This window comes from Carcharodon carcharias, chromosome 6, assembly GCF_017639515.1.
Source record: "Carcharodon carcharias isolate sCarCar2 chromosome 6, sCarCar2.pri, whole genome shotgun sequence".
Classification (NCBI taxonomy): Eukaryota; Metazoa; Chordata; class Chondrichthyes; order Lamniformes; family Lamnidae; genus Carcharodon; species Carcharodon carcharias.
In genome coordinates, this window is record NC_054472.1 from 56,288,163 (window position 1) to 56,314,617 (window position 26,455).

At 44.2% G+C, this 26,455-nt stretch overlaps 1 protein-coding gene across 4 annotated transcripts in view; it reads left to right on the plus strand.

Moving 5' to 3' along the window:
- Nucleotides 1-26,455, plus strand: part of LOC121279055 (collagen alpha-1(XVIII) chain-like) — a 539,532-nt gene that overhangs the window by 405,535 nt on the left and 107,542 nt on the right. For all 4 annotated transcript variants that reach the window (XM_041189891.1, XM_041189890.1, XM_041189889.1 and 1 more), the window contains 3 exons: nucleotides 2,254-2,331; nucleotides 9,515-9,550; nucleotides 11,625-11,687. In XM_041189891.1, coding sequence (XP_041045825.1) covers nucleotides 2,254-2,331; nucleotides 9,515-9,550; nucleotides 11,625-11,687 — 177 coding nt within the window. The remainder of the gene's footprint in view (nucleotides 1-2,253; nucleotides 2,332-9,514; nucleotides 9,551-11,624; nucleotides 11,688-26,455) is intronic.

Below are 26,455 nucleotides of genomic sequence, written 5' to 3' on the forward strand. Positions count from 1 at the left end.
CTGGCACCTGCCCTGAGTGTAGGGAAGACTGAAAGATTATGGCCAGCGCCCCTGCAATTTCTACTCTCACTTCCTTCAATTTCCTTGGATTCATCTCATCCAGTCCTGGTGCCTTGTCAACTTTAAGTACCGACAGTCTATTCAACACTTCCTCCTTATCAATTTTCAACCCTTCTAGTGACAGAATTTCCTCTTCTGTCACCATGGCCTGGATAGTATCTACCTCCTTGGAAAGAGTGATGCAAAGTATTAATTTAATACCTCAGCCACAGCCCCTTCCTCCATGTGTAAATTCCCTTTTAGATCCCTATTCGACCCTACTCCTCCTTTTACCACCCTTTTACTATTTATATGCCTATAGAGGACTTTGGGATTCCCCTTTATGTTGGCTGCCAGTCTTTTCTCATAATCCCTCTTCACTTCTCTAATATGCTTTTTCACCTCCCCTCTGAACCTTCTGTATTCCTCTTGGTCCTCAATTATATTTTCTACCTGACACCTCTCATAAGCACACTTTTTCTTCTTTATCTCAGTTTCTATCTCCTTTTTCATTCAGGGAGCTCCGGATTTGTTTGCCCTACCTTTCCTTCTCTAAGGAATATATCTTGACTGTGCCTGAATCAATTCTTTTTGGAAGATAACCCCTTGTTCAGCTATAGATTTTCCCCCCAATCCTTCATTCCAGTCTATCAGGTCTGGCTCCGTTCTTGCACCATCGAAATCGGCTCTTGTCCAGTTAATTATTCTTGCTCTGGATTGCGTATCGTACTTTTCTATCATCATCCTAAAATGTACAATACAATGATCACTGTCTCCTAAGTGTTCCCCCATTGACACTTGATCTCATTTCCAAGAACCAGGGTCTTTTCTTGTTGGATTGGACACATACTGCTATAGAAAATTCTCCTGAACACAATCTAGGAGCTTTTGCCCCTCTCTGCCCTTTACACCACCACTGTCCCAGTCTATATTCGGGTATTAAAGCCCCCATTATAACAACTCTATAATGCTTGCATCTCTCTGTAATTTCCCTGCAGATTTGTTCCTCTACATCCTTTCCATTAGTTGGCAGTCTATGGACTACACCGAGCAATGTAATTGCACCCTTTTTGTTCCTTAGCTCTAGCCAAATTGATTCTGTCCTTGAACCCTCTGGGACATCCTCCAGTACAGCAATACTCTCCTTAACCAATACAGCCTCCTCCTTCTCTTCCTGCCCTATCTTTTCTGAACACCTTGTACCCGGGAATATTTAATACCCAGTTATGCCCTTCCTTGAGCCAGGTCTCTGTTATCGCCACACATCATATTTCCATCTGGCAACCTGCGCCTGTAACTCATCAATCTTATTTATTATACTCCATGCATTCACATACATGCATAGTAACCCTGATTTGGATTTTGTTACTTTTCCCCCCACCCCAACTCCACCTATTAACTTAGTCTGCTCTATTCTAGTGTTATCTATCTCTCCCAGTATTTTGTACACCCTGGTATTCCTATCTAATATTCTCTCTTGATTCCCACACCCCTACCGAGTTAGTCTAAAGCCCTCCCAACAGCACTAGCAAAACTCCCCATTTGGAACTCAGTCCCGGCTATGTCCAGGTGCAACCCGTCCATGTTCCCAAGAGCCAGTCCTAATGCCCCAGGAATCTAAAACCCTCTCTCCTGCACCATCTTTCCAGCCATGCATTCATCTGCCTTATCCTCCTATTTCTGTACCCACTGGCACATGACACTGGGAGTAATCCGGAGATTACTACATTTGAGGTCCTGTTTGCTAATGTTTGACCTAGCTCCCTAAATTCTGATTGCAGGACCATATCCCCCTTCCTACCTAAGTCATTGGTACCAATGTGGACCACGACCTCTGGCTGCTCAATTGAAATTTTCAAGATTGAAACCAATTAATATTGGTTAGGTGAGCATACCAAGGAAATTGGAGAAAAGGCAGGGATATGGATTGAGGTACAGATAAACCATGATCTAATTCAATGTTAGAATAAGCGCGAGGGACTGTATAGCCTCCACATCTTCCAATGTCTCCAAGATGGTGGAATCCATTAAAAAGAAGCTCCACAATGACCCTGTCCTACTACATACAACTTTGGAACAGTTTTGATTTTGCATCTCTCGGGTACACAGGAAAAATTGTGCTTGGTATTTTAAAGTTACAGTGCCTGCATTTTAATTTATTTCTTTTTAATAGGTCATATTTTAATTTGTTTTCTTTTCTCTCTATCCCAACAGGATATGGAAAGCTCTGGTGCATTTGGACTACCGGGTATGCCAGGAAAACCTGGACCCCCAGGACCTCCAGGGTCCCCAGTAAGAATTTTAAATGTGTACATGACTTATAATTTAGAGAACTATTCCCAATACATTTTTTTTTTTACAAACTCAGGTGCAGATAGATTGAAGAAATGCTTTTCTAGTGACTCACACTTACTTCAATGAAGAGAATAGAGGGGTCTTGTATTTCCTTGCGCTTTCTGTCCTGCACTCCCATAACATCCTCTGAAGTGCCAAGGAAACCTGATAGTTGTTTGCAGTGGCCAATTACAGTGAACTAGTATTCAAATATTGCTGAAAAGAGAGACATGTTGCTGAAGCTGTTCGTCTTAACAAACATAAGAATGTCAAATTTCAAACGTTCACAAAACTTGCCCAATCATATGCAGGGATACATTCTCTGCTTGCAAAAGGAATATGTTCAAGCCTTGGGAGCTTGGGGAGACCATGGCAACACTTCGGTCAATCATAAGCAACTTGCGAACTAATCTGTACCCTTTCATCTTGTTGTTTAAGTTATTGCGATCGTTCGAAATTCGGCATTCTTGATTTGTCCTGATGAGTGCATGACATAAAGCTTTGGCAACATGTCTCTTTTCAACAATATTCATAAGTTAATATTCCTTCAATGTCCTTGACCAGAAACTGAACTGGACCTGCTATATAAATACTGTGGCTACAGGAGCAGGTCAGAGGTTGGGAATCCTATGGTGATTAACTCACCTCCTAACTCCTCAAGGCCTGTCCACCACCTACAAGGCACAGGTCAGGAGCGTGATGGAATACTCCCCACTGCCTGGAGAGCAGGTGATTCTGGAAGGCATGGAAATTATAGGCCACTTAAGGCACAAGGGAGTTTGGTAGGGTTGGATGGTATTTATTTTAATGCAAGGAGTCTGACAAATAAGGCAGATGAGTTGAGGGCACAAATTAACACATGGAAATATGATGTCATTGCTGTTACAGAGACATCGTTGAGAGAGGGGCAGGATTGGCAGCTCAATATTTCAGGATATAGGATCTTCAGGCGAGACAGGGAAGGAGGTGAAAGAGGATGGGGTATCGCAATATTAATCAAGGAATCAATTACAGCAGTAAGGAGGGATGACATCTTAGAAGGCTCCTCAAATGAAGCCACATGGGAGCTGAAAAACAAAAAAGGAGCAATCATACTTCTGGGAGTGCACTATAGGCCCCCAAACAGTCAAAGAGAAATAGAAGAGCAGAGATGTAGGCAAATTTCAGAGAAGTGTAAAAATAATAGGGTAGTAATATGGGGGATTCCAACTTCCTCAACATTAACTGGGTTAGTCGTAGTGTGATAGGTTTAGAGGGAGCAGAATTCTTAAAGTGCATCCAGGAGAGCTTTTTAAGCCAGTAAGTAGAAGGTCCTATAAGACAGGGGGCAGTCCTGGACTTAATTTTAGGGAATGAAGCTGGGCAAGTGGTAGAGGTATCAGTGGGGGAGCATTTTGCAGATAGTGATCATAACTCCTTTAGATTCAAGGTTGTTATGGAAAAGGACATGGATGGGTCAGAAACCAGAGTTCTAAATTGGAGGAAGGCTGATTTTGATAAGATCAGATATGATTTGGCCAGAGTGGACTGGGAGCAGCTACTTTCAGGTAAATCTGCATCAGAGCATTGGGACTCTTTCAAGAAGAAAATAGAGAGAGTACAGGGCCAACATATTTCAGTAAAGACAAAGGGTGGGACCAACAAATCCAGGGAACCCTGGATGTCAAAGGATATACAGGATTGAATGAAGAGAAAAAGGGAGGCTTATGGCAGATACCGAGGGCTCAAAACAGCAGAAGCCCTAGAGGAGTATAGAATGTGTACGGGGGAACTTAAAAAGGAAATTTGGACAGCAAAAAGGGGGCATGAAGAAATATTGGCAGGTAAAATAAAGGGAAATCCAAAGTTATTTTACAAGTACATTAAGAGTAAGAGGATAACTAGGGAAAGAGTAGGGCCCTTTCAGGACCGTAGTGGTAATTTGTGTGTGGAGCTGGAAGACGTAGGTGTAGGGTTCTAAATAAATATTTTGTGTCGGTGTTCACAAGTGGGAGGGACGACATGGGTATGGAAATCAGGCAGAAGAACTGTGATATAATTAAAGAAATTAGCATTGAAAGGAAGGAGGTTCTAAGTGGTCTGGGAGACTTAAAAGTATATAAATCTCCAGGCCTGGATGAAATGTATCCCAGGCTGTTCAGTGAAGCAAGGGGGGAGTTAACAGGGGCGCTGGCAATAATTTTCAATACCTCTCTGGCCACAGGAGAGGTACCAGAGGACTGGAGGACAGCCAATGTGGTACCGTTATTCAAGAAGGGAGGAAGGGATAAACCAAGGAACTACAGGCCAGTCAGTCTAAACTCAGAGGTGGGGAAACTATTGGAAGAAATTCGGAGGGACAGAAGTAATCTACACCTGGAGAGGCAGGGATTAATCAAGGACAGTCAGCGTGGTTTTGTTAAGGGGGGGTCATGTCTGAACAATTTGATTGAATTTTTCAAAGAGGTGACCAGGTATGTAAATGAGGGCAATGCATTTGACGTGGTCTACTTGGACTTCAGCAAGGTTTTTGATAAGGTCCCGCATGGGAGACTGATAACGAAGGTAAGAGCCCATGGGATCCAAGACAATTTGGCAAATTGGATCCAGAATTGGCTGAGTGGCAGGAAGCAGAGGGTGATGGTTGAGGGGTGTTTTAGTGACTGGATGCCTGTGTCCAGTGGGGTTCCACAGGGAGCGGTGTTGGGTTCCTTGCTGTTTGTGGTATATATAAACGATTTTAATGTAGGAGGGTTGATCAGTAAGTTCGCGGATGACACAAAAATTGTTGGGGTGATTAATAGTGAAGAAGATAGCCTTAGATTGTAGGAGGATATAGACAGGCTGGTCAGGTGGGCTGATCAGTGGCAAATGGAAATTAATCCAGGTAAGTGCGAAGTGATGCACTTGGGCAGGACAATCAAGGTACAGGAATACACAATGAATGGTAGGACCCTGGGAAGCACCGAGGATCAGAGGGACTTTGATGTGCATGTCCACTGGTCCCTTAAGGTAGCGGGACAGGTAGATAAGGTGGTTAAGAAGGCTTATGGGATACTTGCCTTTATTAGCCGAGGCATGGAATATAAGAGCAGGGAGCTTATGCTGGAACTGTATAAAATGCTGGTTAGGCCACAGCTAGAGATTTGCGTGCAGTTCTGGGGCAGGATATTCCCCCCCGTCAGGAGGGAGATTGAAGTGCGGGTGTGTAGAGGCACGCCTCAGATCGGCACCCTCCATTTTACATGGCGGGCCAATTAAGACTGCCGAACTATGCGCCCCCTGTGTGGACGTGGGGGAATCCCTAAACCTGAGAGTGCGCTCTTTCGCTCATGCGCACAAAATAGCACACTCATCTCCCTGAGGCTAAGTGCTGCTTCAGGGAAATCACCTCTACTGTACAAATTATTAAAAATAGAACAAAAAAATCCCTGACATGTCCTCTCATGTGACACTGTCACATGAGTTGGGACATGTCCATAACTTTTGAAAAAACTTAAATTAAATTTTAAAAAATCTACGTGAAACCTCACCCCGCCCATGGATGAGGTTTCATGCTTTCTCTAATGCCCGCCAGGGCTCCAGGCCTGCCCACCAACCTTAATATTGGACGGACAGGTCCATTAATTACTTCATTGACAGGTTGGCGGGCGCACAGCTAATTTTGCTGAGCCCCCGCCTACCTGAAAAATTAAATGGGGTGCGGTGACATTGGAAGTTCCGCCCAACATCACCACGCGTCATTTTACGCGTCGGTGAGCCGGCCCCTCCCCCGCTCACCGACGGGAATATCCTGCCCCTAGAGTCTGCATTACAGGAAGGATGTGATTACACTTGAGAGAATGCAGAGGAGATCTACCAGGATGTTGCCTGGGCTGGAGAGTTTTAGTTATGAGGAGAGATTGGATAGACTGGGGTTATTTTCCTTGGAGATTGAGGGGGGACATGATTGAGATATATAAACTTATGAGGGGCATGGATAGGGTAGACAGGAAGGAACTTTTCCCTTTGGTGGGGGGATCAATAAGTAGGGGACATAGGTTTAAGGTAAGGGACAGGATGTTTAGAGGGGACGACAGGAATAATTTTTTCACCCAGAGGGTGGTAGAAATCTGGAACTCACTGCCTGAAAGGGTGATAGAGGCAGAAACCCTCATAACATGTAAGAAGTATTTGGATGTGCACTTGCGATGCCATGGCATACAAGGCTATGGGCCTAGTGCTGGAAAATGGGATTAGAATAGTTAGGTACTTGTTTGACCAGCGCAGACTCGATGGGCCAAAGGGCCATTTTCTGTGCTGTAGACCTCTATGAATCAATGGCTGACCAGGCTTGAAGGGCGTAAGTCCTATGTGGGTAAACCCACACTACATGGACTGCAGCAGTTCAAGCACCAGCTCCAAACAACCTTTTCAAAGGCAATTAGGATGAACAACAAATGCTGGTCTAGCCAGTGACGCTTACATTACATGAAAGAATAAAAACAATTCAAGCTGGCTAGTTACTCTAATTTATTCAGATCCAGAAAGAGTCAATGGACTGCTTTTAACTCACTCAAAACCCACTCACTTACAGAGTTAAAATTGGGCCTAATAATTTTAAAATTACATAAATATATGTATGTTGTTGGAACCAGTTAACATGGGTGAACTGTCTCATCTCTTTGTCCGACTCCTGAGTTGTTTATAACAGAGCTTGAATTTAAATGGAAGGTGATATTGCCAATTTAACATATATTTAACTGTGTATGGCTTGATGCAAGAAATAAGCCAGCCAGCTTCCTTAAGTTAACAAGTAAAGAGTTAGTTTTATGTGAAAGCTCACTCACATAAAGATGCAGAAATTAACAAAAGGTTTAAAATATACAAATATATCCACACACCCACTAATGCAAAAACAACACACACAATCCCCACAAGCATGCAAGAAAAAGGTAAAACTCTGCAGAGGATCAGATATTAAAACCTTGGCCAAGTAACAAGTAAAGTCAGAAAAAGATAATTTACCAAGTGTCCAGATGTTTGTTTATAGCTGACAGGCTCCAGCTCTCAGTAGCTGCTGGTTTTTGGGATTTCTCACTGGGGACAATGGTGTTGATTCAGAATTCTCCTTTAAGAACTCTCAGTTTGCAGCAATAAGGTCTTCTGCCGGATTTTTTTAAATCGCAAAGAGTTCAGCTTTGGTGAGAGAAATTTCAGAAGGAGAGATTGGGAAAAGCTGTTGCCCCTGGGCAGTCTCTCTCTTGACTTTCAAAAATCTAGTATCTTTTTGCCCAAGAGCTGGATCATGTGATCTCTCTCTGAGAGCTCCGTAGACTCTGTCTCCATAAGGCAGCTTGTGTTCTTCACAAATGCGGATTAGTTAGCTGCAGTAGGCTAGTATCCTTTGCTTAGCAGAAAGCGTCCTTTCCACAAAAGCTCAATATATGTCTAGCCAATGATGTTATAAACTGATATTTTATATAACCTTCTTCATAACAATGTTTAAATATTTGTAATCACTTAGTGGTACAGATGTTGATTATTGCTGAAAAAAGAGACATGCTGTCAAAGCTGTTTGTCTCATACTCAACAGGACAGACTCACCAAAATATCAAACCTAAAGGGAACAACAATTTATACTGCATGAGGAGAGGGTGCTGATTGGTTGGCACAATCAGGATTGTTTAGCAAGTGTTGTCCAATCACAGCATCATACTTAATGTTGAACACTATGTCCTGCGTTTTGCAAGCACAGGCTGGTTGAGTACAGTCAGTACTTTGCCTGTTATGGACAGCCCAAGGGACATGCTGTTTGATATGCTCCACCAGTCCTTGGGACGTATGACCTACATGCCTAGCACCGCACCGGCACTGAAAATCATATACCACATTACGCATTTGTGTGATAGGCAGAATGTCTTTCTTGCATGACGGCAGCATCCTGTTAGTGGAGATTACTAATTGTGTTGCTACTGCATAGTAGCAGCGTGTAACAGCTAGCTTTACCTGTTGCTCAAATTTTTGAGACACCTTACCCTTCCAGGTAGTCAGGGTCGACTGGGTACTTTTCAGGACCAAAAGTAATATACAATGAACAATGATCAGCTCAGGATAGCTGTTGTCCCACAGGATAGCTTTGATGCACCGTATTTCAGCATCAAGCTTGCACAGTGAGCAAATGGCTCGGAGCCCAGTTTATGAGGTTGCTGGCAGGGCCAATCTTGTAGTGCATGGAACTGTAGGAATCCCAACATGTATATTGACCAGTGAAGGCGGGCTTGAGGTAGACAGTAGTAGAGAACAGAAGTAAAGATTTTAAATTCTTATGAGCACAAAATAAATTATGAGTTTTCTTTTTTTGGCATGCCTTATTATATTATACTATAAACTGACTGATTATAATCAGCAAAATGAACTCTTGGTGGAACAACAAAGAATGGAAACTTAATGCTAAGAAGCCCCAGTGGTCATGAGTTCAAATCCCACTGTAGCAGGTTATGGATCTTAATGTGTTAAACTTGGTCATCTGTTGGCTGGCACCAAAGAAACTAACCATGAATGCTGCCAGATTGTTCATTGCCCAGCAATGAAGTTAAGCAGGTGCTATCAGGAGGCTGAGTTTGTTTTGGTGCTTGGGATGTGTGCAACGTTGGCAGGAATTATTGCCCATTAAAATCAACATCACAGTGTGGGCCTGCAGCTTAAGGGTAGAAGGTTCCCTTTCCGAGTTGGGTTTTTACAATAACCCAGCAGCTGTCATGGTCATTATTCTGGTACCAGCAAACAAATGACCAGATTTATGGCATTCAATTGCACAACTTCTAATTATAAACTAATAAACTATAATTATAAACTTATGATCTCTGGGTTTCTAGTCCAGTACCATAACCACTTGGCAAAAACAGAACCTATGGTGTCCTTCCTTTGGGGAAAATCGCTGACTTCATCAGGGAAAGTGAATGAACCTAGTCCCTGTGTGAGGGATTGCAAGCACAGGCTTACTCAGCACAGTCATAAGCAAGGCCCTTGAGCAATACCTGGGGTGGGATTGGCTTTCCCAACACACATGCCCACTGATGTTGTGTCTCAGAAAGCTGATTTAAAGGTTACATTGCTTTCTTGTAGCAGCAGGCCTCAAATATTTGGTCAACAATTTGACTGACTCTCTCTTTATTTGTAGGGTGAAAAGGGCAAACCAGGTTCTCCAGGTGAAAAAGTAAGTTCAGCCCAATGCAGAGACTTTTTTAACCCCATTTTCTCTTCATTGCAGCATTCTGAACAGCTGGAGAAGGTCAGAACTCATTCCTTGGGTATTTTTAAGAACTGATTATTAATGTGATCAGCCAGGAACACCAATTTGCCAGCATGAGGATCTGTAATAGTTTTTTCTTCTTCTGTACATTCATACCTTGGGCAGTCAGAGTGAGAATAGCAAAGAATACTGAGACTTAGGGCTGGATTTTACAGCCCATCACTTTCCTGCCCATGTCTAACCCATTCCCCATAACACGGTAGGTGGGTAAGGTGCCCACTAGGCCACCCATCCTTAGGCCTATTGAGACCCTTAACTGCCCAGTTAAGTAGCAATTGAGGGCCTCATTCCACCTCCATTGCCATAATACGCTGGGCAGTGGGAGGTGGGCGAGAGCGGGAAGCCTGCTTTTTCACCACCTGAAGTGAAAAAGAGTGAAGAAAGGGGTGGTACTGACTTCACGGGGTGGGGGGGGGGGGGGCTGCTGCCAATGTGCACAGGGTAAAGCCCCCACAAGATGGTAACCCCTCCCTTTATTCTTCCCTCCCACTCCCCTGCCCCCAGGGTTCAAAACCCACCCCAATCTGCTCCCACTCCCATAGGGTGCCAGATCCTTCCCTGCCCGAAAAGCCTGGTCTCACCCCACTCTTGGACCTATGCTATCTTCTTCATGGAACTGCTTGCGGTCCAAGCTACGCCCACCATTGAATTCTGGTAAGGACATGCAGTTCCTGTCCACAAACCCTACCTTCTGTTGTCACAACATTAGGTCCTGTTTTCTATCAATATTTCCTAATCAATATTCCTAGGCCAACTGTCACAATGTAATTGTAGTCTCTGGCCATTATGTGGATGGACCAGTGAGTCTTTGCCTGCCTATCATTATTTGTAAATTTGTGTAAAGCTACTGGGCCCAAGGCCTCTATCACAGCCTCTCTTGAGCTGACTACCAAGCAGATGTGTGTGTCAGACAAATCGATGCCCCTTTGATTTACTTCCCTCCCGTTAGGAAATGTCTATGCTAGGGACCCTATCTCAGACAGCCTGGGATAACAAAATCCTACCCTTCAGCATTTATGACAAATCTCTCTACTGCTGACATACCAAAGCCTTTCCCCTACCTACAACGCTAAAGTCTGGAGTCTAATGGGATTCTGTCCATTTGCCTTGATGGGTGCAGCTGTAACAACATTCAAGAAGTTTGGCATTGTCCTTGACAAAGCAGTTCTCTTGATTTTCATTCCAACCACAAGCTTAGACATCCGCCATTTCCATTACTGGCATACCATGGCTGCTATGACCACTACCTTCAGGATGCACTGAGGTAAGTTCCCAAAGTGTCGTCAACAGCACCACCCAAACACCTGACCTCCATCACTCAGAAGGACAAGGGTAGCCGGGGGTGCATGACAATATCACCACCTCCAAGTTCCCCTTCAATTCACACACCATCTTGATTTGGACATATATCACCATTCCTTCCTCATTGCTGTGTCAAAGTCCTGGAACTCCATACCGAAAAACACAGTGACAGTACCTCCACCATATGATTCAAGATGAAGGCCCACCACCATCTACTCAAGGGCAACCAGGGACAGGTAATAAATACTGACCTTACCAGCAATGCCCACATTTTCAGAATGACACTTTTATAAAAGGATTAAAACTTTGCATTTTAATTTTCCATTCTGAGTATGGAATAAGCAGAGCTGCCGGTGTGAAGTGGTGTTCTAGTATCCCTGGAATGAGCATTAAATCAGGGGCTGAGGTCCCACAATTTCTCCTCAGACGCTCTATGAGCACCCGATCGGGGAACTTTCTCCTGCCTGTGTTCAGCACTGAGAAAAGGGCAGCGGGATGGCCCCCTGACAGGCTCATGCCAGTCAGTGTGCAAAGAAAGATCCAGCACAGCTGGCTTTCCTATTTAATGATCTAGGCAATCAAATAATTATCACTCTTTGTCTAAAAATTAACCTAAAATAAAGAACAGAGATAAAACTCATTGCTCCCTGACAACTGCATCTTATTTGTTTTTAAGGGACCTCCGGGTATCTCAGGTCAACCTGGACAAATCGGGAAAGCTGGATTACCAGGACCCATGGTTAGTGGTTATTTTTTTATTGATTTATTTCTTGCCTTTTTGCTGTTTTGGTTTCAACACTGTTACAGCCCACAACAAAGAGCACTTGAGAGAGTAGACATCTCAGTTAAACTCGGTATACTGAAGCACTCCCTCAGTAAAACTGCTGTGTACTGTATACAAAAGGCAAATTCATGGATTGCAGCATCTGTTGGTGCTTAAGAGCCTCCAGAGATCCCAAGCACTCAATTTGTCTTTAGGACACTTTGGAACAATTCAGTAAGCTTTTTGCGTCTTTGCTACACAGATGATCAATTCCAAAGTATTAAAAGAAAGAAAACGTGCATTTATATGATGCTTTTCATGACCTCAGCACGCCTCTACATTCTTTACAGCCAATAAAGTACTTTTGAAGCATAGGCATCATTCTAATGCAGGAAATGGGGCAGCCAAATTGTGCACAGCAAGATCCCACATACAGCAAGGTGATAATGACCAGATAATCCACTTTCATGATGCTTGTTGAAGGTAATGGGGAGAGCTACCCTGCCCTTCTTTGAAATAGTACCATGGGATATTTCACTAGCACTTGAGAGAGTAGACATCTCAGTTTAACTCGGTATACTGAAGCACTCCCTCAGTACTGACTGAAACATCAGTTTAGATTATCGGCAGAGTTTTCCCGTTGGTGGGCGGGGGTGGGCCTGCGTAAAATGATACACGGTGACATCGGGCAAGCATCCTGACATCATGGCGCGCCATCGCGATATTTCGGTGGGCTGCCTCGCGATGATTTCCGATATGCGCCCGCCATTAGTTAACAGGCCACTTAAGGTCCTTGAGGCACCAATTGACGGCAATTTTTCGGGGCCCATGCAATCGTCGCATGGGTGCAAGGGCAGGCAGGTAGGACACATTTGTATAAACCTCATCCAAGGGTGGGATAAGAGGGGTCAGTGGGATCGCGAATGTGCTCAGTCAGATATTTATTTTTGAAAGTTAATGATACTTGCCTGTGTGAGCATAAGTACTTCAAAACTCATACCAGCTGCTTAGATAGGACTCACAACCTTCAGGGCAACACTCTGCAGTGAAGATCCTTTCTGGGGCCTGCAGGTTTCGGGAAGCCTTCCCATAGCCTGGGAATGGGAGTTGTGCTCTCCACTGGAGGCACCTCCTCTGAGGAGGAAGGGAGGACCAGAAGGGGGAGGAGGCCAGGAGTCCACATTCAGCCTCCAGGGGAACCATCTTTGGGAGGAGAGGCACAGGCACAAGGGGTGCAGGGCCAAGAGGTAGTCCAAGGTGGAAGGGGCCGCAGAAGACGCCCTATCCTGCTGCCAGGGTATACAGGCGGCGAAGCAGCTACCTCAATATGTCTGAGGTGCAGTGCCAAAGGAGGCTCCGTCTCTCAAGGGAGACAGTCAACTATATCTGTCAGATGATAGGCCCTGAGATCTCCACTAGCTGTGTTGGTGGACACCCCATGCCAATGGCTCTAAGGGTCACAGCTTCCCTCAGCTTCTATGCCTCTGGCTCCTTCCAGGGTTCGGTGGGTGATGTTTGCAGTGCCTCCCAATCAGTTGTCCACATTTGTGTCAAGCAGGTGACAGACGCTCTGTTCAGGTGTGCATTGACCTTCATCCACTAGTGTTGGGACCAGGCAAGCCAGACACAGCGAGCCAGGGGCTTTGCAGTCATTGCTGGCTTCTCCCACATCCAGAGTGCAATCGGCTGCACACATGTGGCCATCAAGGTGCCAGCAGGTGAGCCTGGTGCCTTCGTCAACAGGAAGGGCTTCCACTCCATGAACGTGCAGATAGTGTGTGACCACAGGATGCTGATTCTACAAGTCTGTGCAAGATACCCAGGCAGCTCCCACGACATCTACATCCTCAGACACTCCCAGGTGCCGGGGCTCTTCAGTGCTTCAGCCCGACTGGATGGATGGCTTCTGGGTGACAAGGGCTATCCCCTGAGAAAGTGGCTCATGACTCCTCTCCACTATCCAAGATCAGAAGCTGAGTAGCGCTACAATAGGAGCCACGCCTCCACAAGGGCTGTCGTGGAGAGAACCATTGGTCTTCTCAAGATGCTCTTCCGATGCCTGGACCGTTCAGGGGGCGCACTCCAGTACCCCTCAGATTGTGTGTCACTGATAGTGGTTACATGCTGCGCTCTCCACAATCTTGCGCTGGAAAGGGTGGATGCAGTGGACGACAAAGATGTCAACGCAGTGGCTGCAGCTGCACACGATGAGTCCAGCAGTGAGTCCGAGGATGAGCATGCACAGGGAAATGCTGAGGGGGTAGACGCTGACCCGGGCATACTCCAGGGAGGCAGGGACAACTGGGAGGCCTTAATGCAACAAACCTTCAGCTGGGACACCACAAGTGGGCCTCCAATAAAAGCCTGGGCTGCAGGCTCCACACTTGATACCTGAGTGCTAAATCTGTCTGGATAGGAATATTAACCATGGGCCTTGTCAATAAAGCTCAATGTGACACAACTGACTCATAACATCATGGGTAACCATCCACCTGCAGAGGAAAAGAGCCACCCTCAGCCATAGTCATATGTCTAAATTTAATGATATGACAAAATGAACTTAAGGAAACAAAATGACTAATGTGTTAAACACCACACCAACTAATCATGACCTCATTACGGGGCAACACAAAAGCGCCAGTGAGAAACCCGTGGTGTGCCTAAGGTGCCTTAAATTTACACTTTCGAGTGCTATGTCTGGGTGTTCCCCCCTCGCTGACATTAGCACCTGAGACAGCCTGCTCACTGTGCTGTCCTGTTGGCCTCAATGACCTTGGTGGACATCCTCTGGCCCGTGGAGCCTGTGCTGGCCCAGCCTGGGAGGGAGCAGCCAGTTCCACGGCTGGCTTCCCCCCAGTCGCTGCAGCCTCATCGGATGCCATAGTCACTGGCAGAGGGGCGGAGGAGCTGCTGCCCTCATCCGGAGCTCCCTGAGAGGAGCCCACAGAGACGACAGGCAGCTGCTGCGCCGACGTGAGGTCGTTTGGGACCTCCCTGCTCACCATAGATGGATGGGCACCGAGCTGGGAAACTTAGCACCCTGACCATCTCCCACACTGGTACTGACCAGCTGAGGTCAATGCCACTGTGAGGGCTTGCAGGTCCGTGCGCAACCCCAGGAAGCCCTGATTGTTCTCCTGGAGGAGCTTCTCCACGAGAGTCGCCACTGTGTCCATGGAGGACGCATGGCGCTCGGACATGAGGCTCATTGCATCAGTGATGCTCTGCGTGGACTCCTGCAGCACAGAGACCAAGCCAAGCATTGCCTCATGTATCTCTCCCAGATCCTCCCGCACACCCTGCTGGACTTCCAGAGACACATCATCAGCCACAGCTGAGCTTGTGCCTGGTCCCTTGCAGTCCTCTGACTGCTGGCGCCATGGGCACTCTCTGTCTCCGCCAACTCCTCCAGCGCCTGTGAAGTGCCCTCACCGCTGTGCCCTGGGACACTAGTCAATGATCTAATTCCCACTGAGGTGCTAGTATCTGTGCTGGTGCCTGCCTGGCAAAGATGGTGTGAGGCTGGTGGGTCAGAGACTTCAGATGTGAGAAGGGGCCCCTGTACCTCCTCCTCCCGGCCCTGCTCCGTTGATGCTGAAAGGAAGAACAAGGACATTGGATCAGTTAACGTGGAGACAATGTAAATGTGCATCCCTCTCCCCCAGATCATTATGCACTCATCCTTCCATAAGCAATGGTCAAGCCATGTTGCAAACTTTAATCACTGAACATTCAGCAGTGCCATGGCTAATGGTGATCTCAGCGCTGGACTAACATACCTGCACGTGGCATCACAGCCTCACCGACACTGGTGGACCTGGGCACATGGCGCCTCTCCAAATCTAGGGCCTCCTGCTTGAAGTGGCTGAGAACCGCCAACTGGGCCGGCCCTCCTCCAGTCCTCACACACTCGGCGGCAGTATGTGCATTCTTCTCCTGAAAAGGAGAGAAGAGTATTGATTAGAGCTACTTGGACCTAGAATCTCTTCACTGCCATCCCACCCCAACCAGAGTGGGACATTGCAGAGCTCCAGAGCCTCCTCACCCGCAGCTGCCGCACACTCACACAAAGATACTAGGCCTATCCCCCCCTACTTGGCCAAATTCTGCCTATGTCACATGAGGCACACATGGTCTAACCTTGCAAAGCAAGGAGGCACAAGCACGTGGAGCACAGAGGACAGCAGATCGATCGCTGCCACACCACCTTGAAGCTCCCCTCCCAGCCTGTCATCACACTGACTTTGACATGTCCTGAAGTTCCAACACTGCACCTAGGTACAGCTCCTCCAGTTTGTCCCCAAAACAGGAATGTGGATGTCATTGTACCACATACTGCGGGGGCAGAATCCTTCTCTTCACCAGCCTCTCAGGGTGACCTTGGCATTGGCAATATTTGCTGGCCCACCCAACAAAGGACACATGCTGTCACTGATTCAATGCAGTAACTGCACTCAGAGTTGGGGGGGCGGGGGATGGGAGCGGCCGGGGGAGGAAAGCCTACCTGCTGGGTTAAGTGACCAATGCCAACATGGTACTCGCCCTTCCCGAGCACAAGAGGTCGTTGAAGCGCTTGCGACACTGGATCCAGGTGCGTCACACCACGTCGCGGGAGCTCACCATCTCTGCAACCTCCTCCCAGGCATGTTTGGTCATGTGGGGGGGCCTCCTCCTCCCATCCTGGGGAACTAGCGCCTCCCATTGTGCTGACACCTCCTCGAGGAGGGCAGCAAGGCAATCGCCTGAGAAATGAGGGGCACAGTGGCCCCCCTGCCCTACCCTCCTGCCTGGTCTGCTCACCAGCAGCGCTCTGGGGAGCTCTTCTGCTGGCCGTGTTTGACAGCCTTTGCATAGCTGCAGGAGCACTTTTAAACAGGTTGCCATTGGACCAGGCGGTCATAGCAATCCTGCCGCCGACCACCCACTCCCGGTCTCCTCGGGAGCCACGTTTCATGCTGCGCGAGCCTTAATTGGCCCACCAGCATAAAATGGTGGCACGGACCCGAGAGCGGGCGGCAATCATAACCACTCCCGCACAGCCTGTCCGACAGGCAGAAAATTATGCCCAAGCTCATCTAACCCCATCACAAGGTGTCATGTCAGTTTATCAGGTGTAACCAGTCAGTAGGCCCACCCAGAGGTATCTAGCACATTTTCAATTCTCCACTGTCTCTGAGTTCATTGGAAGTTGGGAATCTCATTTATTGAAATTTCCCAATTATCGTCATCATTTACTGAAGCGTCAGAAACATGTTTTACAGGGGTAACAGTTGATAAATAGAAACATAGAAACTAGGAGCAGGAGTAGGCCATTTGGCCCTTCGAGCCTGCTCTGCCATTCAATATGATCATGGCTGATCCTCTTTCTCAACCATATTCCCACTTTCTCTCCATACCCTATGATGCCCTTAATATCCAAAAAATTATCAATTTCTTTTTTGAATATACTCAGTGACTTGGCTTCCACAGCCTTCTGTGGTCGACAGTTCCACAGGCTAACCACCCTCTGAGTGATGAAATGTTTCCTCGTCTTAGTCCTAAGTGGCCTGCCCCGTATCCTGAGACTGTGGCCCTTAGTTCTCGACTCCCCAACCAGGGGAAATATCCTCCCTGCATCCAGTCTGTCTAGCCCTGTTAGAATTTTATAAGTTTCAATCAGATCCCCTCTCATTCTTCCAAAGTCTAGTAAATACAGGCCCAGTCGAACCAATCTCTCCTCATACAACAGTCCTGCCATCCCCGCTATCAGCCTAGTGAACCTTTGCTGCAGTCCCTCTGTGGCAAGTATATCCTTTCCTAGGTTGGGAGCCCAAAACTGCACACCATGCTCCAGGTGTGGTCTCACCAAGGCCCTGTATAACTGAAGTAAGACATCCCTACTCCTGAACTCAAATCCTTTTGTAATGAAGGCCAACATACCATTTGCCTTCCTAATTGCTTGCTGCATCTGCCTGTTTACTTTCATTGACTGGTGTACAAGGACACCCAGGTCCCTTTGTACATCCACATTTCCCAATATATCACCATTTAAATAATGCTCTGCCTTTCTATTTATCACACCAAAGCAGATAACTTCACATTTATCCATGTTATACTGCATCTGCCATGTGTTTGCCCACACACAACTTGTCTAAATCACCCTGAAGCCTCCTTGCATCCTGCTGACAACTCACAACCCCGCCCAGTTTTGTGTTGTCAGCAAACTTGGAAATATTGCATTTGGTTCCCTCATCCAAGTCATTTATATATATCATGAATAGCTAGGGCCCAAGCACTGATCCCACTAGTCACCGCCTGCCACCCGGAAAAAGACTCATTTGTTCCCACTCTTTGCTTCTGGTCTGTCAACCAATTCTCAATCCATGCTAATATATTACTCCCAATCCCATGTGCTTTAATTTTGCCCACTAGCCTCTTATGTGGGACCTTATCAAAAGCCTTCTTGAAATCCAAATACACATCCACTGATTCTCCCTTGCTTATTCTACTAGTTACATCCTCAAAAAACTCCAGCAGATTAGTTAAGCATGATTTCCCTTTCGTAAACCCATGCTGACTTTGTCTAATACCGTTCATGCTTTCCAAGTGTTCTGTTACCATGTCTTTTATAATAGACTCTAACATTTTCCCCACTACTGATGTTAGGTGAACTGGTCTGTAATTCTCTGTTTTTTCTCTTCCTCCTTTTTTAAAAAGTAGGGTTACATTTGCCTCCAGTCTGTAGGAACTACTCCAGAGTCTTTGGAATATTGGAAGATGACCACCAATACATCCAATATTTCCAGGGCCACTTCCTTTAGTACTCTGGGATATAGATTATCAGGCCTTGGGGATTTTTCAGCCTTTAACCCCATTAATTTCTCTAGTACCATTTTTTATTAATACTGATTTTCTTCAATCCCTCCCTCTCACTGGACCTTTGGTTCTCTAACATTTCTTCTAAATTATTTGTGTTCTCTTTTGTAAAGACAGAACCAAAATGTGTGTTTAATTCTTCTGCCATTTCTTGGTTCCCCATTATAAATTCTCCCGTTTCTGACTGTAAGGGACCTGCATTTGTCTCTGCTAATCTTTTTCACTTCACATATTTATAGAAGCTTTTACAATCAGTTTTTATGTTCCCTACAAGTTTATTCTCATATTCCATTTTCCCCTTCTTGACCAATCTTTTTGTACACTTTTGCTGAATTCTAAAGTGTTCCCAATCTTCAGACTCGCTGCTTTTTCTGGCAATTTTATATGTCTCCTCCTTGGATCTAATACTATCCCTAATTTCTTATGTAATCCATAATTGAGCCTCCTTTCCAATTTTATTTTTGCGCCAGACAGGAATGAATAATTATTGTAATTCATACATACATTCCTTAAATATTAGCCATTGCCTGTCCACCGTCAACCCTTTTAGTAAGGTTCCCCAATCCATCATTGTCAACTTGTGCCTCATACCCTTGTAGTTCCCTTTATTTAGATTCAGGATCTTAGTTTCGGATTCAGCTTCTTCACTCTCCACCTTAATGAACAACTCTATAATTTTATGGTTGCTCACCCCCAAAAACAAGATTGTTAATGAATCCTTTCTTATTGCACAATACCCATTCTAGGATAGCCTGCTGTCTAGTTGGTTCCTCAATGTATTGGTCTAAAAAACTATCACGTACACACTCCAGGAAATCCTCCTCCACAGTATTATTGCTAGTTTGGTTTGTCCAGTCTATATGTAGATTAAAATTGCCCATGATTACAATTGTACCCTTATTGCATGCATCTCTAATTTCCTGTTTAATGCCTTTACTTACATCTCTGTTACTGTTTGGGGGCCTATAGACAACCCCCACCGACATTTTCTGCCCCTTGATGTTTTTTTATCTCCACCCAAACAGATTCCACATCATGATTTTCTGAGCAAATATCTTTCCTCACTGCATTGATTTCCTCCTTTACTAACAGTGCCACCCAACCTCCTTTCCCTATCTGTCTTTCCTTCCTAAATATTGAATATCCTTAGATGTTCAGTTCCCATTCTTGGCCATCCTGCAGCCACGTCTCCATAATTGCAACTATATCATAACCGTTTATATCTATTTGCGTTGTTAATATATCTACCTTATTGCCAATGCTCCACACATTAAGATACTATGCCTTTAGACTTGTCTTTTTAACCTTGTTAGTCACCTTAGCTTTATTTTGCCCTTGTTTTTTCTGCCTTCCACTTCTGCTTCTTATTTTTCTGTCTTTCATTTCTGTCCTTGTTTCCCCTTCCTCTGTCTCCCTGCTCAGGTTCCTATCCCCCTGCCATTCTAGTTTAAACCCTCCCTGACAGCACTAGCAAACACCCCCCCGAGGATGTTGGTCCCGGTCCTGCCCAGATGCAACCCATCCTATTTGTATTGGTCCCATCTTCCCCAGAACCAGTCCCAATATCCCAGGAATCTGAATCCCTACCCTTTACACCATTTCTTCAGCCACATATTCATCCAAAATATCCCATTACTTCTAATCTCGCTAGCACGTGGCACTGGTAGTAATCCTGAGGTTACTACCTTTGAGGTCCTACTTTTTAATTTACATCCTAACTCCCTATATTAAGCTTGTAGGACCTCATCCCTTTTTTTTTATCTATGTCATTGGTTCCAATATGTACCAAGACCACTGGCTGTTCTCCATCCCCCTTCAGAATGCCTTAAATGATAGGTAAAGTAGATACAAGAACTTGCAATTGGTTAAGGACTGCACAATATTGCTTCTCAAGCCAACTTGTTCGCTTTAATGCAGCAGCTGACACTGACACTACAACTGAGCATGTGCAGGAAATGCTCCCCCTAATGTTGCAGCCTTATTTTAAAGGTGCATGAATTGGGGAACTACACAAAAGGATTGGTGCACAACAGTGCAGTGAACTTACAAAAAAAATCATTTGGAAATAACTTTTTCAGTGATATAGATGTTTAAAGCAAACAGATTATTGTTGATTGACAAATACAGTTCAGCAATCTGACTGGATTTCTACTTACGTTGCAAAATGTGTTTGGTGTCACAGAGATATTATTGGTTGTTGCCATACTTGGGACTATGCAATCTGAACTATTAAAAGCTAACCTTTCAAGGACACATGCTGGCACTTCCAAATTCCATGTGATTGATCCCGAGTTTAATTTTGATAGCCATTTGTCATCACCCTCCCCCCGCTCCCTGAATCCTTTGACCCCTCCCCCAGACACCACAGCTTGCCAACTAATGTAGGCCAGGTCCTTTTAAAGTGGTTGACCAATGCCTCATGTAACTCCACTGTTAAATATCTAAAAGCTCTGCCGGACATGTGATTATCTTAACATCCAATTTTAACTTGGAAGTGGAGAACCTCCCCCTGCACTTCAACTATTTCTCCTCGCTTTCTGAAGAAATTGAGTTGACATTACAGCAGAGGATTGGGAGAAATCACCACCACCATCCAACTGCCCAATAGAAATTCACAGAAGGTCACTGTGTGCGTGATAGACCAGTGTGCTCCTCTAGAAATTGTTAACCAGCCACGGATTTGGCCAGATTGACAGTGTTTTAGCCATATGGACTCATTTTAGTAGAAACCACTCAATATAGGGCAAACATTTCACATGTGTTGACAAACATTTACTTAACAAACATCTACAACTATTCAGTAGTGTTATGGCACAGCAGACGGTAAATGCCAAGCTGCTCAAATCCCAGAGGGAAACTTTAAACAGCTGCCATAGCTGTTTTTCAATTTACATTTTATTTCGAGATGCATGCCTTCAATTCAGTAGTAATAAGTCCACTGAGGCTTAGTGGTTTTTTAAAAAACTAAATTAAACATTTATTAATAGAAGAAAAGATTTTAAACCATACATTGTCCTACAAATTACTACTATAATAACTCCTGACTCCCATAATTAATCTGACTCCCAGTTACACCTACATTAAGGCAACAGTAAAACGAAATAGATTTCAACAGGCCCAGGCAAAGCACACAATACCCTGGACAGTGATATTCAAAGTGAGTTTTCTTAACTTTGGTTCCTGTAGGTAGCAACTTGATGCATAAAGGCTGGAGGCATTTCACACTTGTGTTAGACCTTAAAATGCCTTTACCCTTGCACATAACCTCATCTTCTTTATACATGTTTCTCCCTTTTTATTGTAAATTCCATTGTTACAATATGTCTTTGCAACTTTACTTTTCTCATAATATAAATCTTTCATAGCACTTATATTATCAGTAACCTTTGGAAAAAATAAACATACCATTTGGCTTCGCTTCTTATAGCTTAGGTGTACCATCTTATTCTTTGAAATTCAAACTAACCTAATTTATCTAAAAGTTTTCCCTTTCAGCTTCAAACTCTTTACAATGCATCTGCAATTAGATTTTCTTGTCCAGCCACATTTATAATCTACAGATTAAATGGTTGCAGTAATAAACTGCATCTGAATAGAGTTGCACTTCAGTCTCAAAATTTGTCCAGAAACTTTAAAGGATTGTTTCTGATTAATTGTTTGCAATGTAAATCTCAAAATGCTGCAATGCTAACACCAGACCCAGAGTTTCCTTTTCGATCGTTGAATATCTTCTCCATTGTACATTCAACTTTCGTGAAAAATACCCCATCGGTTTTCCAATTTCAGTGTCACCTTCTTGTAACAGTACAGCCCCAATGCCTATGTCACTTGTGTCAACGGCCAACTTAAATTGCTTGGCATAATTGGATGCTGCCAAAACTGGTGTCGTAGTCAATACAGTTTTCAAACTGTCAAATGCATTCTGACACTCCAGGGTCCATTGAAACTTCTTGTTCCTTTTTAATAGTTCAGCCAATGGAGCAACTACACTGCTAAAATTTGGTACAAAGTTCTAGTAAAACGCATTCAAGACCAGAATTCTCAAAACTTCTTGTTTTGTTGTAGGCACAGGGAAATCCATGAAAGCCTTGACTTTTGCATCTCTCGGAGCCACTTTACCATGTCCAATCTTATGGCCTAGATATGTAGCTTGCGCTTTTGCAGATTCACTTACAGCCAAGTTCATCACCACATTAGCTCCTTATAATTGATTAAATAATTTTCCCAGATGTTATAAATACTCCTCCCACGTTTGACTGAAAACTATCAAATCGTCAATATACACAGCATAATTGCTCAGTCCTGCAATTACTTTGTTTGTCAGTCTTTGAAATGTTGCAGGTGCATTTTTCATACCAAATGGCATAACTTTAAACTGATATAGTCCATCTGGCATTACAAAAGCGGATATCTCCTTTGCTCCCTCCAATAACGGTACTTGCCAATATCCTCTTAGCAAGTTCAAACTTTGTGAAATTTTGCTTGTCCCACTTTCTCAGTGCAATCTTCCAACCATGGTTTAGGATATCAATCCACTTCTGTCAATGCACTCACCTTTTGATGGTTCACACACAGTCTTTGTGTTCCATCCAGTTTTGGTACCATTACAATGGGTGAACTCCAGTTACTGCAACTAGACTCAATGGTATATATAATGAGTCAATAGACTCATTTTGAAGCATAAATTAAATTTCTTTCTATACTTGCGAAATGTTGCCGGATTTAATCTATAAGGATGTTGCCTTATCAAACATAAAACTTCTACGCACACATCATGTATAGCTAAATTTGTCCTCCCCAGATTATTCCTAGAAATAGCTTTGTATGACTGCAAGAGCTTCTCCAAATCACTTTAACACTTGTCTAGAAGGTAACTCAATATTACATTAAAATTTTCAAGTGCCCCCTCATTATCCAATTTTATTGGAGGAAAATTAATTTACTTCATTTCCACCTCTTTCTTGTTATCTGCCACTGCTGATACCTCTTATTGGTCCTTTTCCCCTTCAAAGTACTTTTTAAGCATATTTACATGACACACCCTCTGCTTCTTTCTTCTATCTAGAGTATTTATTTAATAATTTGCTTCACTCAGCTTCTTTTCAATCCTGTAAGGCCCACTAAACCTTGCTTTTAAGTCACCCAGTACTGCTAACAGAACTAGCACTTTTCCCCAGCAACAAAACTATGAGCTGTAGTTTTCCTATCAGCCTTCACTTTCATCACTTGCTGTGATATCTTTAAATGTTCCCTAGTCAACTCACATGCTTTGTCCAATCTTTCTCTGAAGTTTGATAGATAATCCAGGAGAGTAGTTTCTGAATTTTGACCCACTAATTTTTCATGAATCAATTTCAGTGGTCCCTCATCTCATGACCATAAACTAGTTCAAAAGGACTAAAACCAGTCGATGCATTAGGAGCACCCCAAATAACAAATCACAAGAATGGACTTCCCTCACCCAATCCTGTGGATAGTCCTGACTATGTGCCCTCATCATAGTTTTTAAAGTTTGATGTCATCTTTCCAACACCCCTTGTGACTCAGGATGGCGAGCTGTTGACTTAAACTGTTTTATCCCCAAACTATTCATTACTTCCTTAAACAGCTGTGACATGAAATTTGAGCCCTGCCCTGATTGTATTTCTTTTGATAAACCATATCTTTAAAAAATTATTCAACACTTCCACAATTCTCTTTGTTGTAATATTTCTCAAAGCTATCACTTCAGGAAACCTTGTAGACACATCCATTATTGTCAGTAAGTATTGATTTCCAATTTTAGTCATAGGGAGTGGTCCTATACAATCAAACATGACTCAATAAAAGGTCATTCAGATGCTGGAATTGGAATTAAAGGTGTCAGCTTAATCACTGCCTGTGGTTTCCGTGTCACCCGACATGGGTGAAATGTTCTACAGAATTTGACTTCGCCTTTATGCAATCCAGTCCAATAAAAATGTTTTTGTATTTTCGCCTGTGTCTTTCTAATTCCTAAATGTTCCCCCATTGGAATTTCATGAGGCAGAACTTTGCCCTTGGCATGCAGGCTTGGCAGGGGCAGTCGGGAAGCTGCCTGCCACCTGCGATTGGACCCGAAAGGCAATTTCACTTTGGCGGGCCAATTAAGGATCGGCAGTGCTCATCGTTGCCTGTGCGGGGAGGGGGGAGGAGTCCAAGCTGGGTGAGTGCGAACTTCATGCACGCGCACGAGAGCTGCCTCAGGGAGATGTATGAAAAAATAAAAATGTAATGAAACTGTGACTGTGTCACATGAGAAGGGACGTGTTATTCATGAAAAAATAAAATTTTTATTTGATTTTTATTTGCTTTTGGAAACCTCATCCCACCCATGGATGAGGTTTCCAAAAAAGTGTAAAGGTCGCTTGGCCTTTCTGCCAGCCCGCCAACTGTAAGGTCGGATGGGCAGCAAAAAATTTCTTTTAATTAACTTGTTAATAGCCTTAATGGGCCTTTTAATTGTCAGCAGGCGCTCTGCCAACTCCGGCGCGCGCCCGCCGACCGATATATCATGCAAATGTGTGATGATGTCAGGACACACGCCTGTCATTCCGTGTCATTTTACACTCGATTGGGTTGGGTGCGCGCCCGCCTGCCGAGCTAATAATTTACCCATGAGCTATTCTCAGAACTTCATTTCTATATCCAAAATGGTATAACAATCTGATGTACTTCCCTCCAACTTTCATTTGCTGAAAAATGAAAAGGCCACCATTTTCTCATTAAAATGTTACCTTAAGGTAATAACATTCTGGAATACATTCCGTCTCTGTTTCTAAGTAAGCTGTTTGATAAAGCTGTCTTATTTGCGTATTCTTTTTCTGTAACTCTACCAACTGCATTGAGCTAAATACCTCAGCTGCATTATCTTCCATTTTATCTTCCTGAACAATCTTATCAAAAACAGTGTCAGCTAATTAGAATTCCACAACTTCTCCCTGCCTTTTAACTTCCTCTTCTTCCTGTTTCAACCTGTGATAATGTGATCTTGTTATCACATAATCTGGAAACAATCCAGGATGCTCTCTCTGCAACACTTCTGTTGAAGGCACCTCTACAATCAAAAACCATGGTCAAAAAACACTCACACGCTTTGCTTTTTGCTTCGTCATTTTCGCAACAAAAACATGTAAAGGTTAAAGTTCACATGCACATGTTGTGTAACTGTGGAGATCACATGCAGAACAGCGCCGATGACTCATTTTTAGTCCCTGATCAGAAATGCAGATGATTACATCTGGATTCCCAATCGACAACATCTTTATTCCAGTCGACCACATGTGGCTAGTGGCTAACATTAAATAACACAGCTGTAGAAAGTTCCAGGAATGGCGTTATTTTAATAGCAAAAATCAGTTGTCTACAATGGAATTGAAGTAGTTTACTTCAGTCTTAGACTAGCTATTGCTCTCACCTTTTTATTGTGTACTGATCTCTGTGAATCCAGGGAATATCTGGCAAAGTCAGGGAGTTTTGAGGCAAGGACTAAAAAGTTTGAGACTACCTGCTACACTCCCTTTACCATTTGCTGCCAGTAACCAAAGATTAAAATTGTTGACAATAGGGAGATATAATTCTTCAGCCTCAGTAAGACTTCTGGCCACATTCTAACCTCCAGCAATGCCAAGGGTATCACTAGGGCTGTCAATTAACAACAATCCCCTTTTATTTTACTAGTTCCGCCCATATTATTGCTGTGCTGTTTAGTGATTGATTCAGGTCATGTGGCACCAGGTATTCCTCTTACTAACCTGGCTGAATTAAGACGTTCAGAAAAATAACCCCACCCAGAAAAGATACACTCATCCCTGATGGTCCTGAAAATGTGGCCCCCCCCCCGCCAAATCCTTCAAAATTTTGGAGATTGT